This window comes from Pungitius pungitius, chromosome 4, assembly GCF_949316345.1.
Source record: "Pungitius pungitius chromosome 4, fPunPun2.1, whole genome shotgun sequence".
Taxonomy (NCBI): Eukaryota; Metazoa; Chordata; class Actinopteri; order Perciformes; family Gasterosteidae; genus Pungitius; species Pungitius pungitius.
This window is the reverse complement of record NC_084903.1, coordinates 6,633,237-6,654,846: the sequence shown is the minus strand read 5'-3', so window position 1 is coordinate 6,654,846 and position 21,610 is coordinate 6,633,237. Positions and strand designations below refer to the sequence as shown.

Sequence of the window (21,610 nt, the reverse complement as noted above, 5' to 3'; positions counted from 1 at the left end):
TTCTGATGATTTGTATAGTTAATAAAGTTGTATATCGTCAGAGGCAAGCAAACGTTTGGGTTCAGGGTGAACATTATATGTTCTTTTATGTATTTCTTCATCCGTTGCCACACTGCAGCCGGGCTTGCACAATCTATTTTTTCTTTGCAGCGCCAGCCTCACTGCTCATTTCAACAGATAGGACAGCTCTCACCCGGCACACACTCGTCTGATGCGTCACAACAACCGGGAGTTTTTCGCTCGTCATTGACTTAGCAGGCTGTGATTGGAAATCGGGACTGGAGCTGTCCCGCCGGGACAAATCAAAATTGCCCATAATTCGGGATGTCCCGGGTAATAAGGGACGGTTGGCAACCCTACAGAAACAGCAGGTGAACATAGCACATGGAGGAGGAGAGGTGACTAGCCATAGCGATAGCGGTCCTTGCGGCTTGCAGGCAGCAGAGGAGAACGTGCAGCAGGTGTCTGAGTCTGACAGTGAAGTCAAGGAGGGACAGAGTGAGCAGGAGAGTGTCATTGAAACGGTAAGCAAGCAGGTAGCTGCATGAACAGCGAGGGAGTGTTAATCAGGGCGGGTGCATGAGGATAGTGTGTGTGGGCCTGGCTGGGCCACAACGATGAAGATTTAACAGTTACCTCAATTAATGAAGATTATAATAAGGCAACAAACATAATCGTTGTCGGTTGTTGCTATTATAAAGTCTGAGTGTCAGACTTTATGAGTGCCATCAACTGTCTGATTACCGGCATTCTTTAAAATATCTATCTTTGTGCTTAGCAGAATAACAAAATCATACGGGTTTGAAACAACTTGATGGTGAGTCAATGATGACACAATTTTCCTTTTTGGGTGAACTATCCCTTTAAACAAAGTAACATATACTTGCAATTGTAAACTGGTCCATGGCACTTACAGTGGTTCTCAGCTTTGTATGGGTTTTTGGGAACGGAACAGTAGATATGCATATCTATAGGGACCGTAAGGATAGTGTACTGGTAGGTGGTTGTGTCCGACCGATTGTGGTGGGCCGGTCTGGGCAAAAATGCCAGGGCACTTTTTTTGTCCCAGGTCAGCCCTGTCAACCCCTGACACAGATTTACTTCTATAGTTTACGTGTCCTCCAGTTATGGTAACCGCCTATTAAACTGCTACATTCTCCCAGTGGGTTTCACAGACCATCACCTGGTCATCCTAGACTTCCCCATCTCACCAACCACAAAATCCAACTCTTACTGGCACTTTAATGTCAGTGTCAATGTCAATAACAGGGACTTCTGTGAGAAATTTAAGACTTTCTGGGAAATCTGGGGGAAGAAGAAGAGTGAATTCCTGTCACTTCGTCTGTGGTGGGATGTGGGAAAGGCCCACATTCAAGTCTTTGTGCAGTAGTACACTAGCGGCTCCACCTACAAAGTCAAAAAAGTCACTGAGTGCTTAGAGAAGGAGATCAGGGACATGGAGCACAGCTTTTCCCCCCCACACTAGCACAGATGCCCACAAGTTTCAGCAGAAGAAAGACAGACTGGGGTCTTTCCTAACAGAACAAGTTAAAGGTGCTTTGTTCAGGTCAAGGTTTATTAGTGTGAGGGACATGGATGCTCCTACATCCTTTTTCTTTAACCTGGAGCGGTCTGTCTCTCGGGCCAAACCAATGGTGTGTCTCCGCCTCCCTGACGGCAAGATGACAGCTGACCCGACGGAGATGAGGCGGCATGCCGTCGCCTTCTACAGCACCCTCTACAAGAAAGAGGCCGACCACTGCGAGAGTGCTGCAGAGCTGCTTCAGGGTCTCTTGTTAAAGAACTGGAGACCGGTGTCATTGTTGTGCACAGACTATAAACTTTTTTCTAAGGTGCTCGCCAACCGGTTTAACAAATGTCTCGACTGTATTATCCACAGGGACCAGTCCTACTGCGTGCCAGACAGATCCATAATGAACAATATTTTTCTTATGAGGGACCTGTTAGATGTTGGTAAACTGTGTAATATTGGTTTTGGTGTCTTTGCCTTAGATCAGGAAAAGGCCTTTGACAGGGTGGACCATGATTTTCTTTTTTCCACTTTAAGAGCTTTTGGTTTTGGTGAAGCAGGGCTGGACTGGGACAAAAAAAGGGCCCTGGCATTTCTGCTCAGACCGCCCCCCCACAATCGGTCGGACACAACCACCAACCAGTACACTATCCTAGCTTTCCCTGTAGATATGCATATCTACTGTTCCGTTCCCAAAAACCCATACAAGGTTGAGAACTACTGTAAGTGCCATGGACAGTAATGTCGGTAATCAGACAGTTGATGGACCCCATTGACTTCCATAGTAGAAAAAAAAATACTATGGAAGTCAATGGGGTGCATCAACTGTCTGATTACCGACATTCTTCAAAATATATATGTTTGTTTATCAGAATAAAGAAATTCATACAGGTTTGAAACAACTTGGGGGTGAGTAAATGATGACACAATTTTCATTTCCCCCTCTTTAATATGACACCAAATAACATTTACCTCTAATTGTTGAGACACATCCCATAAAAAACCTATACAAACAAATTACTCACACAAAACGTCCTGATAATATGTATATACAATTTAGATTGTAATAATCAAATGGCATCATTTAAGTTTTTTTCTAGAGAAGAAGGGCCGTCGACAACCGTTATGAGTTTTAAATGGTTACATTAGAATAAAGTTGCAATTGAATAAGTGAACTCTCAACTCTGCTAGCTACAATAACAGTGCTAAATAGCTTATGCTGTGTTATTTGACTTTAGCTAACTGAGTGGCCATTGCAGTCACTTTTAAGTGACAATTTGACAAATGACAACCTGACACTCAGACTTTATAATAGCAACAACCAACAACGATAATGTTTGTTGCCTTATTATAATATTCATTAATTGAGGTAACTGTTAAATCGTCATCATCTTGGTTGTGGCCCAGCCAGGCCCACACACACTATCCTCATGCACCCGCCCTGATTAACACTCCCTCCCTGTTCATGTAGCTACCTGCTTGCTTACCGTTTCAATGACACTCTCCTGCTCACTCTGCCCCTCCTGGGCTTCACTGTCACACTGACACCTGCTGCACCTTCTCCTCTGCTGCCTGCGAGCTAGGTTTGCCAACCGTCCCGTATTACCCGGGACATCCAGAATTATGGGCAATTTTGATTTGTCCTGGCCGGGACAGCTCCAGTACCGATTTCCAATCACAGCCTGCTAAGTCAATGACGCGCGAAAAACTCCCGGTTGTTGTGAAGTTGTGGCGCATCAGACCAGTGTGCGCGCGGGTGCCGGGTGGCCAGAGCGGAGCATGTGAGGTTGTGCAAGCCCGGCCGCCGACTGCTAGCACCCCCCCGTCAGCCCGCGAAAGTGTCCCTGATTTGGGGTTGGGAGAGTTGGCAACCCTACTGCGAGCCGCAAGCACCGCTATCGCTGTGGCTAGTCACCGCTCGTCCTACCGCTCGTCCTCCATGTGCTATGTTCACCTGCTGTTTCTGCAACATGTCGTCAGGTTCTGTAGTAGTTTTGGAAACTGAAGCTACAGCACTAAACACGTCATGTTGAGGCATCAACCTCTAGATATTTTTTTGGCCCGCAATTTCTCCGCACCCCCCTTACGTTTTTGTTTCTCCATCTTAATCCACACATTTCTTTCTAGCTTTGAGTCACTGAATGCATCTGACTGACACACGGAGAGGGAGGGGTGGAGCCTGCAAAGAGATGATTGGGCCAGCCCAGTGTCAGTATGGAAAATGAACCAATGGGCCGTTGTCCCTGCTTTATGGGCCGGTCGAAAGCCTTTTTTTTTTTAAATAAAATGTTTTTATAGGCCTATCGACCGGCCCCCAAGTGCGTCGGCCCACCGGGAATTTGCCCGGTATGCCCGATTACCAGTCCAGCCCTGTGGTGAAGGGTTTATGTCACTTGTTGGGTGTGATGTACAGGAAAGCCACTTGTCTGGTGAAGGTGGGGGGTGCGCTTAGCGGTCCAGTTCAGGTCGAGAGAGGCATCAGACAGGGATGTCCCATCTCTGGGCAGCTGTACTTCATAGCCATTGAACCACTCCTCAACAGTTTAAGATCCCGTCTGCCGGGAGTCGTGTTACCTGGGCTGCCTCAGCGCCCCCCCCTGATGGTGTCAGCATATGCTGATGACGTAAATGTGTTTGTGAAGGATCAGAGGGATATCCTGCTCCAAAGCACCTGTATTAACATATACGTGAGGGCTTCTTCAGCCAAAGTGAACTGGGGGAAGAGTGAGGCCTTGCAGGTTGGTCAATGGGCCAATGGAGAAGCACCAAAACTACCGGGCAACCTCAGATCGGGTAGGCAGGGGTTAAATGTTTTGGGTGTTTTTTTTAGGAACTGAGGAGTTTCAGAAGCGGAACTGGGAAGGGGCTTTAGACAGAGTGCGAGCTAGACTGTCGAGGTGGAGGTGGCTGCTGCCTCGGCTGTCCTACAGGTGCAGGGTCCTTGTTGTCAACAACCTGGTCGCCTCGGCCCTTTGGCACAGGCTGGCGGCTCTAACTCCACCCCGACCTGATTGCTGAGATCTCGAGGACCCTTGTGGACTTCTTCTCGTCGGGCCTCCACTGGTTGAAAGCTGCTGTGCTGTATTTACCGATCCAGGAGGGGGGTCAGGGCCTAGTGGACATCGCCTCACGGGTAACAGCTTTTAGACTACTCAGCGCCCAGAGACTGCTCTACAGTTTCGGCCTGCTGATGCTGCATGTGTACTGCTGAGGAGGGCTGGACGCATGGGGTATCATAGACATCTTTTCCTGCTTGAGCCCCAGTCAGTAGATTTAACTGGTCTGACACTGTTCTACGAGTCCATCCTCCAGGCGTGGCAGGTTCTCACTCACAAGCGGAGTGCTGAGACGACACCAGGGATGTGGCTTTTCGAGGAGACGCTGCTTGGGGGCAACCTCATCACGTCCCAAGTCCTGACATCCGTCAGCATAAGAACCCGACTGAGAGAGGCTGGCTGTGTGAAACTGGGTCACCTGGTGAAGATCTCCATCCCTCACCTGGCGGAGCTGACCCACACCCGTTCCAACAGGCTGCTGCTCAGGCTGGTGGAGGAGGTCTGTGCTTCCCTGCCAGAAGCTTTTAGGTTGTTTGTAGAAGACCGATTACTATCTGACCAATGGGACAGTGAGTGTGAGTAAGCCTTCCCCCCCCCCCCCCCCCCTTGATGTCTCTGCGGCTGCAGGACAGTGGACAGCAGGTGAGGATACCATGATGTCCCTGAAGACACCACAGCTGGGTGACTTTGAGTCTCTGGGGAGGTAAGCAGTATACCAGGTCTCCGTGAAGGTCTCAAACTTGGGGTGAAACGGGGGTGAAGGTGTCGAGGTGGGTCAACTGTTTTGGCAGGAAGTGTTTCCCGGGGGGCTGCTGGCCTCCTGTGGACAAACGGACAGGGGACCTCCAGTGGAGGGTTGTGCATGAAGCCATAGCTACCTACAAATATCTGGTACACCTGGACCCGGGAGGGGGGGACAAGTGTCCTTTCTGTCCACTGCCAGAAACCGTCTACCACCTGTTTGTCGAGTGCTCCAGACTGAGGGGATTATTCAAACGCATGGTTTCGGGGGTTAGGGGAACAATTCTCTCTAGCTCTATATATTTACGGACCTAAATATTCTGCTCGCAAAAAGAATGTTCACACTCTGCTAAACTTCCTTTCAGGAATGTCCAAACTGGCCATTTGGAAAATAAGAAAGAACCGTGTGCGTGGTGGAGGGTCGGAGGACCCGAGTCTGATGCTGACAGGGCTGCTGGCCGCTCGGCTCAGGGTGGAGTTAGACTACTACAAACTGACCAACGACACCGAACTCTTTGTTAGCATTTGGGGTCTGATGAACCTCCTGTGTTCCGTCAGCGAGAACGCTTCGGTCATCCATCTGTGACTTCCATCCCACATTATGTTTTCTTCACATGATTTAGGCTTGTTGTCGATTTTCATTGACCGTTTATATGTAACCGTTTTATTTGAACCAGAATAATGTAATAAAAGACCCTTTGAAATTCAAATTCTCTCTCTCTGTCTCTCGCTCTCACTCGCGCACGCACACACAGCGCAGCAGGCAGAGGGGGGAGAGAGCGATACCGTTTTTCTTCGGGAGACTTGTTTAAATAATGAGAAACAAGCGACAATTCTAGTTACATGTATGTAGCATGTCGCTTTTCATACACAAGTCGGCGGGAGGATGATTTGCTTTTCATAATAGTCCAACCGCATTTCAACATGAGGGAATTTCCGTGAATTTTGTTTTTCTCCTGTAGCCAAATCAAGCCCCCCCCGGTTGAGAAACACTGGTGTAGAGTATGGCAATCTCTTTGCCTTTGCACTGTATTTTTAACTTTGTATTGTGTCCCTGTGGCCTATAGCCTTCTATTTTATTCATACCCCTACTTAATGTTATTTGTATTTTTGTGCATTGTCTCACTGTCTTACTGTTATGGACCAAACGCCATGTCAAATTCCTTGTATGTCTAACATATTTGGCAATAAATGTTCCTGATTCCTGTTTGAGACACCTCCCCTCAAGAAAAATGGATTTACACTGACAATCCACGATTTGGGTTGATGTGTTAATGTTAAGTTTTCTAAGCCAAACAAAATATGTGATATTGTTTATCAATGTTATATCTTCTGCTCTTTGATTCAGATAAACATTTTCTTCAAACTGTAGTATTCAATGCATACTACGTAGTACACAAAGAAGGTACTCCAAGGAAACATAGTAATTTTCATCATCAGCCTCAGTCTTCCTTGTTCACTCATTACTCAATTGTCTGGAAAGAAGAATGGCAACAAGAAGGAAGTTCGCTCCTTGGTATAACCCTCAAACCCGGAACTTAAAGCAAACTGCTGAAACTTTAACGGTTATGGCAATCCATCAAATCAGAAGGAAATAGGCTAGTTCGGCAAGACAGCGTAAAAACATATAAGAAGGCTCTCTGTAACACAAGAGTATCTTATTACTCATCATTAATAGAGAAAAATAAAAACAACTCCAGGTTTCTCTTCAGCAATGTAGCCAGACTGACAGAGTTACAGTGCTGTCGACCTTAGTAGTAACGACTTTATGAACTTCTTCAATAATACAATCAAAGAGAAAATTAATGGCTTCTCTTCCATCAACCTTGATCAACTGACTTCTACATTTTTTAAATCTAAATATAACTCCTCCACTTGTCTACTGGATCCGATTCAGACTAAGCTGCTTAAGGAATTTTTCTCCATTAATTAGCATGTCTTAGTCTTTGTTAATAGGACAGACCTTCAAGGTAGCCATAATTAAACCTCTTCTTAAGAAACCTACTCTACCTCCAGAGGTGTTGGCTAACTACAGACCTATCTCCAATCTTCCCTTCTTCGCTAAGATCTTTGAGAAGTCTTTCGCAAGTCAATTTTGTGACTTTCTACAAAACAACAATGCTTTGTTCGAGGATTTCCAGTCAGGATTTCAAGTGCATCATAGCACAGAAACAGCACTGGTGAAAATTACCAATGATCTTCTACTTGCATCGGACCAAGGACTCGTCTCTTTTCTTGTCTAGCTGGACCTTAGTACTGTGGGATGTGGGGTTCTCTGTGTGTGTCTTCTTGTATTTACTTTTTAGCTTGTAGAATAGATGTCCGCTTGTAGGACAGATGGCGTGACCGGATCGGTCCTTATAAGGCAGACAATGTGAATGGTGGACGAGAGAGCACAGGAAAAATGAAGATAATATATTATCTGAGATAACACACCTGCGACCGAAGGGAGAGCCAGTTTGAACCCATTTTCAGGGCAAGGCCGAAGGCTGCAGGAGAGAGAACCAGACACTCATTGTTCGGGGAAGGCATTTGTTACAGAAGGATGAACTGGGTTGAACCAACGTTCAAGGGCACCAGAGGGATTAAAACAGGTCAGTGTCAGAAGGCAGGCGGACTTTGGAAGGGGTTTGCTTGCGATGCATATTTCATTGTCTCCAGATATATCTGCGGAGAATTGCTCATGTACAACTTTTCTCTTCTAAATAAATGTTAAACTTTTAAACTAATTTCCTGTAGTGGATTCTTCTAGTCAACCAACTCGGGTGGATAAGGAATATCCTAACAATTTTGGGGGCTCGTCCGGGATAGGAGTTTTCCTGCAGGGGGGAATTCGGTCCAAGAGCTTTCACCTGCTGAACACTGCGTACTCCCAGGCCGGCCTCAAAACAAGGTAAGCAGAAACCTGTTACATCTAATTCTGCATATTGATTAATCTAAAATAAGGAGTACGCTGTGGATTGGTGGTGAAGGAACCAAATTGATACATGAGCAATTCGCTAAAGTTAATATTAAGGAAACCGGTAAAAGTGCACAACAATAGTACCGGCGAGTACTATTGGGTTTAGTAGGTACCGGCGAGTACCAAGGGATCTTCTATCAGACACAAATTAAAGGATCAGAGATCCTATTGGGTTTAGTAGGTACCGGCGAGTACCAAGGGATCTTCTATCCGACACAAATTAAAGGATCAGGGATCCTACTGGGTTTGGTGGGTACCGGCGAGTACCAAGGGATCAATGATCTGACACAAATAAAAGGATTTTGAATCCTATTCTTTGGTTTGGCAACCCCATCAGTTCCTGACAAGGGCTGAAGTCGCTAGGTGAGTGTCCTGGGGATTTGAGGACCCCCGAAAACTGGTCTTTGGTTTGGCAACCCCATCAGACCCTGACGAGGGCTGAAGTCGCTAGGTGAGTGTCCTGGGCATTTGAGGACCCCCGAAAACTGGTCTTTGGTTTGGCAACCCCATCAGACCCTGACGAGGGCTGAAGTAGCTAGGTTGGAGTCCTGGGGATTTGAGGACCCCCGAATCCCAGGGTTAGAGTCCCTAGGAGTAAAAGCTCCTTAAATCCTGGGCTGCAGTCTCTGTGCAGTGTGTGTCTGTGTGTGTGTGTGTGTGTGTGGGTGCAAGCAAGCAGGAGAGTGAAGAAAAAAAAAAGAGGGGAAACTGAGAACATAGACGGTCCGAGAGGTTAATATAAATCTTCGGTGTAATACATTGATGACCGAGAGGTTAACATCAACTTTCGGTGTAATACATTGATTCTCGGAAGGTTAAGATAAACTTCCGTTATAATGCATTGATTTCGAAGGGTTAAAATAAACCTTTGTTACAATAAAAGAATTCTGGAAGTATAACATAAGTTCTCAGAACAAACGGGGAAGCTTGCTGGAGCTGCGGAGAACATTTACTGTGTCACACTGAGGTGACCAGCTGTCCGAGCGGGTTAAAGCGATATAATTGAGAACTGTTGTTGGAATGGAAGGTGAATATGATCGGGAAACTGTTGACGGCGGCTGGGGGCCAGCGCCGGGGTATCGATCGAAAATAATAAACGACCAGCTGAGGCGGTTGTTGGTGGCGGTGGGTGGAGAAACCACCGGGAAAAAGAAGCATGAGGCTGTGGAGCGCACGGAACGCGCGGTGAGAAAGTTGTTAGAAAAGAAAGGCGTTAGTTTGGCAGACAGGCTGTCACTGGCGCAGATTTTGTGGGAGAAGGAGAGAGATTGTAGAGAAGAAAAGAAGGAGCTTGAGTCAAAACGCGAGAAGGCGAGTGTGTTGAAAAAAGGAAAACTTCGTAAAGAGATGGAGGATGTGGAGGACATGAGGTCCGCATTGTTTTCGTACTGGATAAAAAGTAAAGCCGTGGGGAGAAATAACCAGGAACGGTGTAATGAGGAAAGACCACCGGCATACGATGTTGAAATAAACGGTGTGAATTCGGCTTCTGCACCTGCTGGGTTGTATCCTGTATTAAATATAACGGGGGGAGAGTTGGAAGTTGAAGAAAGTGTACCACTGCGGGGTTGTCGGGGCAACGAGGTAACGGGGGAAAGCCGGCCTTTCGAAGCGCGTCAAAATCGGGAGGGGTTTAAAGAATGGACGGACTCACGCACTCCGGGGAGAAGGGACAGCTCAGAAGTGCAGCGGAGAAATAAGGCGGATAAGGGAAAGTATTTGGCCGGGGCGGATGAGCGGGTGAAAACACAATTGAGATACGGGGAATCACCAGACATGGGGGAGAGAGGAAAAAAAGGCTCTGCCTCGGCTCAGGAGGAGCAAAACGGGGAATGCGGGGATAACAGCGACCCAGAGATTCATGGGGAATCGGGAAAAATGTATCCGTTATTCATTTCTTCTCGAGGTGTTAATAAATACAAGCCGTGGTCGCTGGGAGACGTGTCCGCTCTAGTCGCGCAAATGCCTGCACCATCTGAAGGGGGAGATAAGTGGCTAAAACAACTCGATACGCTTACTAACGGACACACGCTGGCGCTCGGCGACTTTAGGGCTGTAGCAGCCAGATGCATGACCACACATGATTTAGCGGACGTGGAAAACAGAGCGGGGGTGACCCGACAAGCCGATGACGACAGATTTTTGTATTTCGCGACGGAGATCGGGGACGCAATGCGCGAGAAATGGCCACTTCTAATGTCGACTAAAATACCGAAATTCCCATGGGACGCGAAGAAAACCCTGCGCGCGTATTTGGACGAATGTAAAGAGACCTGGGTAAAAAGCACTAGCCATCATCCGGGAACGGAGGGCATACAGAGAGAATGGTTCAGACAGGCGGTGCTGGAGGGAGTACCAGAGGGGGTAAAAGCTAAAATGATCACTAATCCAGACTTGCCAGGAAGCAAATCTGCTGTGTGGGAAAGACATTTACTGCACCATTTACAGGACGCGACTGAGGAAGCGACAGGGGAAGAGAAGCAGCTAAAAGAATTACAGGCTCAGCTTCTTAGGCTTCAGCTCACTAAGGTCAAACAGGAAGTGAGCGAAAAGAAGCAGAAAGGGAAAGACGAGCGACAGATGACAGTCCAGGCTGCCCCAGCTGAAGGTAACACCCCAGATTTGTATCCACTCCCACCATGGGAGGAGACGTCGTATGGGACAGCCCAGGGGTGGGCCCCAAACCGAGGGGGCGGTTATCGGGGAGGTTACAGAAGTAATTACAGGGGTGGCGCTGGTCGGAGAGGATCATACGGTGGGGGAGGAGAAAGAGGCGGCTACCAAGGGAGAGACGCTTGTTTCAACTGTGGTATGGAGGGGCACTGGCGCATGGAGTGTCCTAGCAAAAAGAAGAGACAGGGGAGGGGCAGGGGTGTCCCTGCTCGGGGGGCATGGGCCCCCAATCCACATGCTGCGCCACCTAGGGGACAATACCCTGCACTGGAGGACTGGGGCTATGAGGCGGATGCCTCTCAGTGACACACCCCGATGGGAGACTCAGACAGCAGGGGCAGGGCAGACCCCATGCGGTCACTCACGGTACTGCAACAACAACTGCCGTTTCTCGTTGACACTGGGGCCACATACTCCACCATACAAGCAGCGGGCTCGTCTGCTATGTCCAAAGACAGTGTCAGCGTTATGGGATTCTCCGGGGTGTCACAGAAACTGCCTATAACAGTCCCCCCTACCGGTGAAAGTGGGAAATCAGACATTGACTCACTCTTTTGTTGTCTCACCTCAAGTTCCAGTGAATCTTATGGGAAGGGATCTTCTCATCAAGACAGGGGCTTCAATCTTGTGCGGCCCGGACGGACTGAGTGTCACATTGCTGGATGGAACTGTGTTGCATTGCAATGACAATGGACAGACTAATGGCCAGTGGGTGATGCAGCCACTGCAACAACAACAGTGCGCAGACATTTACTGGGGCCTCCCAAAGCCTGAGTGTCCTGACATCCCAGGGGTGATGGCTCTTTACCAAAAGTGGAAGCCTTGGATAACTCTTCTTGATCCGTATGTTTCTCCTCCTGACCCGCCTCATGTAACATTGTTCTATGATAGACAAGGGGATGATTGCTACTGGGATGAATTTATGGGGCACTTAGAGAGCACTGAGTGGGAGGTGACGTCCCAAAACCTCTATGTGGGCCCAGAAGGGGTAGCCGCAGCTGTTATCCTCTCTCCTGATCAATTGAAATGGTATTTAATGAGCCAAGAGGCGGTGCCACATGTATCGCTGGCTCTGCATCCCAAACATCAGGCTAAAGACTTGGGTCCAATGACTAAACGAGCAGTGCTGCTAGATGACTGGGTGTGTACTCAACTGCCTGATGTTTGTTTTTCTCCTTCCGCTAAGATGTACAGAATCTCAGGGAAAGCGACTAACACTGTCATTTTAACGCACGAACAGGTGTCCAGAGACCACGGAGGGGAGAAGACCGACCATCCCCACACAGTTATCCTTCTTGAGAAACTTCCAGACTACCTCTGGTCCGAAGGCCCGACTGACGTAGGTTTTTGTAACACATGTAAACCAGTAACGTTTGAAATTCAAAAGCGACCCCCCATTTGGCAGTCCCAATACCCTCACAAGCCAGCCGCGGCAGAGGGGATCAGGGACACTATAGAGGGACTCATTAAGTCAGGAGTACTGGAGCCCTCTCAGTCCGCCTGGAACACGCCCATTCTCCCGGTAGAAAAGGCAGCAACTGGTAAATATCGCATGGCACATGATCTCAGAAAGATAAACGACATGCTGGTAACGACAACGGTATGCTGGTAACGACAACGGTACCCGTCCCGAACCCATACACTGCGTTGACTAGTCTAACACCACAACAACAATGGTTCACGTGCATTGATTTGGCAAACGCGTTCTTTTGCGTACCCCTACAGGAAAACTTGCGGGATGTATTCTCATTCACATATGGGAACAAGCAACTACGTCATACTCGGCTGCCGCAAGGATTTGCTCTTTCACCTGGTATTTTCAATCAAGTGTTAAAACAAGCATTGACAGGTTGTCCGCTCCCAGAGGGCACGACGCTGATCCAATACGTCGACGATATCCTCCTCGCATCCACTTCAGCTGAATCCTGTGTGGAAGCAACAGACACCATCTTACGCTGGTTGGCCACGACCGGTTTCAAGGTCAGTAAGTCAAAGTTGCAGGTCGCCAGGCGGCAGGTTTCGTTTCTGGGGAGAGTGCTGTCAGGAAGCGGCTCAGGGCTCTCAGCCGCACACAGGTCCAGTATTCTCCACCATTCGCGTCCACAGAATGTAAAGGAAATGCTTTCCTTCCTAGGACTCATGGGGGTTCAGCAGACAATTCATTCCGCGTTATTCAAATCTCACTCAGATTCTACGTGCAAAGGTAAACGAGAAGGGGATGAGGAACCTCACTGCTAAACTCGAATGGGACCAAGGGGCGGAGGAGGCATTTATTACACTAAAAACAGAGCTGGCGCAGGCCGCAGACCTTGCAGTTCCAGATTACAGCGCGCCGTTTTACCTGGACGTTTCTGAAACAACAGGGGTAGTAAATGGGGTTTTGTTTCAGAAAAAGGGGGAGGGTAAAAGGAAGGTGCTTCTGTATATCAGTGCCATGATGGACAACATGGAAAAACGACACCATGAATGCACACAACACGCAGCAGGGGTTGCAAAGCTATTAATGAAAACAGCACACATAGTCATGGGCCACCCACTACACGTGCTAACAACACACAGCATAGTAGCTTATGTAAACTCACAAACTTTCACGATGACGTCACTAAGACAAAGAAGGCTGAGCAAGCTGTTAGAAGCTCCAAACCTCACCTTCACACATGAAGGCATCAACATGGCTGATCACATGGGAGAGGGGGAACCACACCAATGTGAGTACAAGGTGGAGCTGGAAGCAAAAGCACGAACCGACTTAAAAAGCACACCACTGACACACTTTGATTGGCAATTGTTCACTGATGGCAGCTGCTTCAGACATCCACAACATGGGTTGCAGTCCGGATACGCGGTAGTCAGAAGTAATGGGGCAGGAACAGAGGTTCTGGAAGCGGGAAGAATTCAGGATCAACAGTCAGCACAGAGAGCGGAGGTACTCGCGCTGATAAGAGCGCTACAGCTGGCAGAAGGGAAGGCAGTAAACATCTATACTGACTGCGGTAGGAGCAGCTCACGTGGAGCTGGGGCAGTGGTTAAGAGCAGGTTTTCTGACGGCTGGAGGAAAACCGATTAAACACGAACCAGAAATGAAAGACTTGGCGGCAGCCTTGGCTCTACCAAGCACAGTGGCCATTATAAAGTGTAAAGGACACGAGCAGTCCAACAGCACGGTGGCAAAGGGAAACCAGGCAGCAGATCAAGCTGCAAAACAGGCTGCAGGTTACCAAATGGGGCTCCAAATGGTAAGTGCAGAAGAAGAGGGACAGTTGGGGCCACAACTTAATGAGGAGCAAATTGCAGAAGCCCAAAAGGGGGCGTCTCTCCACAGGAGAAAACGGTGTGGAAACAAAGAGGGGCTACGGAGGCTGGAGGCCTCTGGAGGTCCCCGGACGGTCGTCCAGTGCTACCACCTGAAATCAGAAACAGGTGTTTGCAGGAGGCACACAGGATGGCACATGTGGGACACAAACAGATGAATAGGAATCTTTGTCACTGGTGGCATCCGTTTTTGGCAGACATGACACGTGAATATGTTAAGACCTGTAAAATATGCATCACGTTTAACCCAAAACCGACGGTGAAGCCGGAGATGGGGGTGTTTCCGTTGACATTGGTGCCGGGATGGGAAATAGTCATCGACTACACTGACATGATCACCCAATGCGAAGGTAAAAGGTATCTCCTGGTATGCGTGGACGCCTTGACCGGCTGGCCAGAGGCGTGGCCCACAAAAAAGGAGGACAGTAAATCCGTTATCAAATGTTTGATAAACCATTACATACCAAGACATGGGTTCCCTGAGAAAGTCAGGTCTGACAACGGCACACACTTCAAAAATCATGACCTGCAAGAAGTGGAGAGAATGTTGGGTCTGAAACATGCTTTTGGTACAGTATATCACCCCCAATCCCAAGGGAAAGTAGAACGCATGAACCAAAACTTAAAACAAAAATTGGCTAAAATCTGTGCACAGACAAATTTAACCTGGGTATAAGCCCTCCCACTTGCATTAATGGCCATCAGAAGCTCAGTCAATCAGGGTACAGGTTTCACCCCTTACGAGCTGACCACTAGAAGACAGTTTCCCGGACCAAGCGCAGGCTTGAAGCTCCAGCCTGACCCGGAGACACCAACAGGTGAGTATGCAAGTCAATATAACGAACTACGAGCTCTCGTTTCAGATTTTGCGGTCCAGGTGCAAGACAGAACCGGAGGGCAGAACACCCCTGATCCCCACACAACAGCCTGGGTCCTCCTGAGGGTCATTAAGAGGAAGTGGTCGGAGCCACGGTGGACAGGACCATACCAGGTGGAGGAGAGAACCTCACACGCTGTGAGGCTGAGAGGGAAAGGGGACACCTGGTACCACTGGAGCCAGTGCGCCCCCGCGGACGAACCGGGTCGCACTCTTCAGGACATCCTGACAACGCAGCAGAAAGAGACGGAACTGGGCACTGGATAGTGCCCGGACGTGCTCTCGGCGGGCAGTGACCGACAGACACCCAGTGCATGGTGTTCTGTGTTGACTGTCTACAACGAAAGAAGAAGACCAGCGACGAAGAAATGCACAATGCTATCCTCTCCTCTGTTCTATCTTTCTCAATTCTCCGCAGTTAGTTTAGTTGAAATAGAGAATGTTGAGCACGCTTAATATTTCCATAATTGCTATGGGGGGGGTAACGGTTGTTATTGCATTAGCTCTTATATACTTAGCTGTCACAGGTTCCACCTTGTTTGAGTGTTATTACAGTGTTGATACTATATAGCTTGGGTTGTTTTTGGGTATATCTTTCTGTGAGTTGTTTGTGTAATCTAGTGGAAAGGGAGCGAGCCACAGTAAGCGACAGAACCAACACTTGGGGGTCCCTTCTCAAAGTCAGACACGAAAAGACAGGGCGTGGTGTAAGGTAAGAGGTTTAAAGGTCCGGGGGGAGGCCCTCCTCCATCAGTATTGAAGGGCGGAGAGGACTTAGAGGAGGAGGTCGACCCGGCAGACTTACTCCATGTCCGCTTGTAGGACAGATGGCGTGACCGGATCGGTCCTTATAAGGCAGACAATGTGAATGGTGGAAGAGAGAGCACAGGAAAAATGAAGATAATATATTATCTGAGATAACACACCTGCGACCGAAGGGAGAGCCAGTTTGAACCCATTTTCAGGGCAAGGCCAAAGGCTGCAGGAGAGAGTACCAGACACTCATTGTTCGGGGAAGGCATTTGTTACAGAAGGATGAACTGGGTTGAACCAACGTTCAAGGGCACCAGAGGGATTAAAACAGGTCAGTGTCAGAAGGCAGGCGGACTTTGGAAGGGGTTTGCTTGCGATGCATATTTCATTGTCTCCAGATATATCTGCGGAGAATTGCTCATGTACAACTTTTTCTCTTCTAAATAAATGTTAAACTTTTTAACTAATTTCCTGTAGTGGATTCTTCTAGTCAACCAACTCGGGTGGATAAGGAATATCCTAACAGTACCGCATTTGACACCATCGATCACTGTATCCTGCTGCAGAGACTAGAACATTTGATTGGCATCAAAGGAACTGCACTCAGCTGGTTTAAATCATATTTATCGCATCAATCCCAGTTTGTGCTTGTGAATAGTGAATCCTCAAGGACCACCAATGTTGGTCACGAGGTTCTGTGCTTGAACCGATTTTATTTACCTTGTACAGTGTGCATCTCTTCTACCAGATCTTCAGACATCCAGGAGACTTGAAATCGGATTGAGTATCTTTTCTTTAACCAAGCTAGTCTGCTTAACTCGTTGTTGCTTCGGCTGTTTTTAAGTGAAACTTGACTGCTACTTGCTTTATCTGTTACCATTTCTTGTTTTAAGCTAACTTGACTGCTAGTTGTTGTTGTTAATCACTGATTAGGTTGTCAAAGTGCTCGTCGCTTTGCATTTGGACGAGTTTCGGCTGAGGGCAATCAACTTGTTGTTTCCTAACGACCGGGAAGTGGTCAGCGCAGCCGTGTAGGGTTATATTCGGAGTTCTGGACTTGAACTGATCAGTGTGCATCTCTTCTACCAGATCTTTGGACATCCAGGAGACTTGAAATCGGATTGAGTATCTTTTCTTTAACCAAGCTAGTCTGCTAAACTTTCGGCTGAGGGTAATCAGCCTGTTGTTTCCTAACGACGGGGGAGTGGTCAGCGCAGCCGTAGCCGACTTCCACTAACGAGGGAGTGTTTAACTGGAGACTAGGGAAAGTGTTAGCTTCAGCGTTAGCGAAGACCCTCCGCACGAAGACAAGCAGAACAAAGACAACAAAGGAGTCTACCGTGGAGTCAAGACAAGCAGAACAAAGACAACAAAGGAGTCTACCGTGGAGTCAAGACAAGCAGAACAAAGACAAAAAGGAGTCTTCCGTGGAGTCTTCGGGGCGGCTGAGTGCGGCACCTTTCCTATTTATTCACAACTATGTGTTTTATCCCTGTATCTGTTTGAATTTCTACCCGCAGAAACTACCGCCCTTGGACAAGATCAATTCTTTGTCATAATCTCTCCTCTCTTACCTACCCTACCCGCTCCACACATGTCCAACACCTTGTCACAGGAGGCCTCTATAACTGCCAGTCAGCTACTCGCAAGGCAGACTTCATCTCCGGTCCGCCGCAACATTCGCTTACTCTCTCCCCCCTCCCTGGCCTCCTCTGTTCTATTGGCTCTCCCCTCAACCGACTCTTTCGTACTCTTGCATCTGAACGTTGCCGCAGAGACTCTCCTAACAACTCTGTCCTCCTCTCTCGACTCGCTGTGTCCGCCTAAGATTCGACAGGCTGGGAGATCTTCTCCGGCTCCGTGGTGGTCTGAACCGGTGCGTGCTATGAGAGCCACTCTGCGAGCATCCGAAAGGAAATGGCGTAAATACAAACAACCTGACGACCTGCGTGCATTTCAGTCGCTTCTCTCCTCTTTTTCTGCCTCCATCTCTGCTGCAAAAAGCGCTTTCTACCAATCCAGAATTGAGTCCTCATTTTCAAACCCCAAAAAACTATTTTTCATCTTCACTAACCATCTTCCTTTCCTCACCTGTCTCATTAACAATGCTTGTTATCTGGCTGTTTCCCCAACTCTCTGAAGGAGGCAAGAGTTAACCCACTACTTAAGAATACTGTGATTAAATGTTGTAGTGTAAACAAGTTATGATGCTAATCGCGATTAACCATTAGCATAAGCACAATACAGGTTAGCTTGGCTTTCATACTGTTAACTTTGCTGTGAATTTAGTTGATGAGACAAGTGTTGCTAGATCGACATGACGTAGCAAATGGATGTGTGTTTAGCTGATTCAGGAGACGGACATTTAAGACGAGGATCGGAAAAACTCCTGTGGACCACTAAGGAGAACGGTTTCCTGCGTCTGCGCTTCCGGTGGTAGACTGTTTGCTGCTGTTTTTTTCTCCCGGGCTCTGCCTGCCGTCCATCGCCCGGATTCTGCTCATCTTCTCCTTTGAATGGGGCATGGGAGACGTGAGTACTGACTAAATTGCACATGCTCTTTTTGTTTATTGCTTGTGTGAACAAGTGAAGCGGCCATTACGTTTTAGGTCTCAACAAGGGTTTTGTGTGTCATGGGTGAGAAAGTGGGGGGCATATTGTATTGATCTTCAAGTGTAATAAATGCCAAACTGTTTTGCCAAATTGTAAATGCCTTTGAAGTGTGTTTGCCATGTCGAGTGTAATAGTGTTCGGGCAAGAGCTGGTAAAAAGGTAAAAATGGTAATACACCATTAAAACATATGATAAAGGGTTTTAATAAGAATCATTAACCTTTTGTTTTATTGCTTATATCCTATTGGAGGCACTGCCAGTTATATTAGTTTACAAAATAAGGGACCTATAATTATAAGACAAATTGTATAAGACCAGGTAATTGCACCATTATATTTACAAGTGAACCCAGGGCCCCGCCCATAGTACTACTACACCTAGCAGATTCACTTAGTACAATATAGTTACATGGGACGGATGCTACAGAAGGGTTTTTACATTTTTTGGGGAGTTTTTCCTGTGCCGATGTGAGGGTTTTGGGACAGAGGATATTGCATGTGTACAGACTCTAAAGCCCTTTGACGCAAATTTGTAATTTGCAATTTTGGGCTTTACAAAATAAAATGAATTGAATTTGTATGGTGAAAGTGAAATTTAACGTTCTGATATATTCACTCAGGACACAATTATACATTCATACATATCAGCATGATTACAGAGGGGAGTAGTAAGGAGGTAGTTGAAAGCCCTGTATTGTTAAAAGAAAAGTGCAGACTGCCTGTTGCGGAAAGGGTCAAGGGGATGCGTGAAGTGCATGAAGTGTGCCTAATTATGTATTTCTGGGTATGTACAGAAACCATCCGTGGAAGCGCGAAATCACAGCCCAAATACTTTGCTACAGCACACTAGTCTATACGTACATTTTCCCACCATTAATAACAAAATAACACATCAACTTTGTTGTCACTAAATTTTTGGTTTTGTGGTTTTGACTTGATGATAGAAAGAAAGAGAGAAGGAGATCCATTTAAATGTGTGTTTAAATGCTCGCAACTAAATGCTCGTAAATACAAGGTAAACTAGAATATCCCAGCGTGCACTTTCGGCTTGTTTGCCGTGCTGCTGTGTGTGATAATCAGCTGGTTACTAGCATGAGCAATTGTTGGTTAATTTTACTTTCAGTGAGGTGTGTATATTTGTGAAAATGTACTCATGCATGTATTTGTGTTTGATGATGTGAAAACAGACTTACCTGGATGTCTAGTGGACTGCCACACAGTCTTTCTGGGTAGGCTTTGTGCAGGTCAGACACTTTCTCCCAGTCTCCAGATCCCCTCTCATCGTCCCTGTCAAACCATTCTGTCCACTCGGCCTCTGTGAGACATAAATGTTGGTCGGACAGCCCAGTAGTAGATAGCATCGGAAATGATTTGTAGCAAAGGATTCGGAAGTTTGAAGCAATTGTTCTCTCTAGTGTACAGTAGGGAACGTGCATTTGACTGTGGATTTTGATCTGAAGCGCTATATTCAACGCACACACATACAAGTCTTTGCTGCTGTGGTTTTAATTTATTTTGATTTCCTCTCCCTTAAGTTTCTAATATTAGTTTAAGCCTTATGCCCCGAAAAATGATCCTTTCTGAGACCCCACCTCTGGAGCGATATCATGCTCCAGAGGTGAAGCATATCTTCCTAAATTAAAATATTAAATGTGATATTAATGTAAACCTTTTTTTTCCTTTGCCTATTTTTAAACTAACTCACACACACAAACACATATATAATTTTTTCTAGCCAAGACATGTAATAAACTATAAGAAAGTTATATTTATAGTTATATTGATAGTAATAAAAGCAGTTTTCTGTGAATACCTTACAAACGTGTAGTTCGATAATAGCTGTGCTCAACATTGTGTTGACAAATTGAATTTGGTTATTTGGGTGATGCCAGGTTAATCATTTGTTAATTATCTTCTTGTTGACATTAATAATTACAGTTTTTGCCTGAACACATTTTGCAAAACCTCACTCATTGTGCCAAAAGTCTACACACAAGGAAACATGACACAACACTGGAAAAGATACCATTCACATCTGTGTTAAATTGAAACTCTACTATCAAAACCTAAACTTCGCTATCAAAACATTGCTTTGTCAAAATGTAACTCTGATGACAAAATGACACATACTTGCGTCATATGCATACACTTCCAGATCAGGGGGAAAACACTAGTCTACTTCATATAAAACAGTGCAGTCTTTGATTTTCACTGTTTATTCAGAAGGCATATTTTCAGGGGGCACATTTTCAAACAACCAAAAATAGCCTTACTCAATATTGTACACTGTAGTAACCAGAATTCAGATAAAGCAAAAAAGAAAATGATACTTGTGGTGGCGGGCGTGGTTTCGGCTCGGCTGCAGAGGGGGAGAGAGGGGGGGGGAATGGTGACAGCTGGAGGTAATGAACCTCCAGCTGAGGACAATTGACACAATGACTCCCCAATCTATTTAGGAGTGAGACGGGAGCGAGTGGAAAAGGGGAGAAACCTGTGAGAATAAACTTATCCTCAAACGATGAATACGTGTCCGGCTGTCATTTCGATCCCCCACGAACCCAGCGGTTACAATACTATACTGTAAAAACAGAAAATCATGGCAATTGTGGATTGTGGTTGGCGGTCATATACACACCATCTCCAAGCCAAAAAGAATTCCTCCATAGGGTTTAAGAATGATGAGTAAGTGAATGTATACCACTACTAATTGATTGTGGTTGGTGAACAAGGCCTGAACCAGAGCATCCCGATGGAAACTTACATTATCCCATACCACCATTAACCTGGGCTGATCTGGTCTGTTCTATACAACTATATTATGGAGAGCATCTAGAAATGTGAGTTTATGTTGGCTATTGTATGGACCTAGTTTTGCTAGTTTAAATTTAAACTATTCAAATATTAAAATGTTCAGAAGAGGGGTGCTATGATTTTTCAGCTTTCTAGCTCTTATAATTGAATGTATTCAAATCATGAACATTTTCAACCTAGTTTTCAAATGGAGTTCATTTTTTGTCACGGTTTGGGTCTTCTTCCTGTTTCATTTTGTAGTTTCATATCTCTTGTTCCTGGGTTTAGCTTCACTTCCTGCAT

At 46.6% G+C, this 21,610-nt stretch overlaps 1 protein-coding gene across 4 annotated transcripts in view; it reads right to left on the bottom strand.

Moving 5' to 3' along the window:
* LOC119195232 (cell migration-inducing and hyaluronan-binding protein) overlaps positions 1–21,610 on the bottom strand; it is a 172,022-nt gene that overhangs the window by 81,981 nt on the left and 68,431 nt on the right. For all 4 annotated transcript variants that reach the window (XR_009956013.1, XM_062561685.1, XM_062561687.1 and 1 more), the window contains one exon: positions 19,711–19,832. Coding sequence is in view for 3 of the 4 variants with exons in the window: in XM_062561685.1 (XP_062417669.1) it covers positions 19,711–19,832 (122 nt within the window). In the remaining variant the exon portion in view is untranslated. The remainder of the gene's footprint in view (positions 1–19,710; positions 19,833–21,610) is intronic.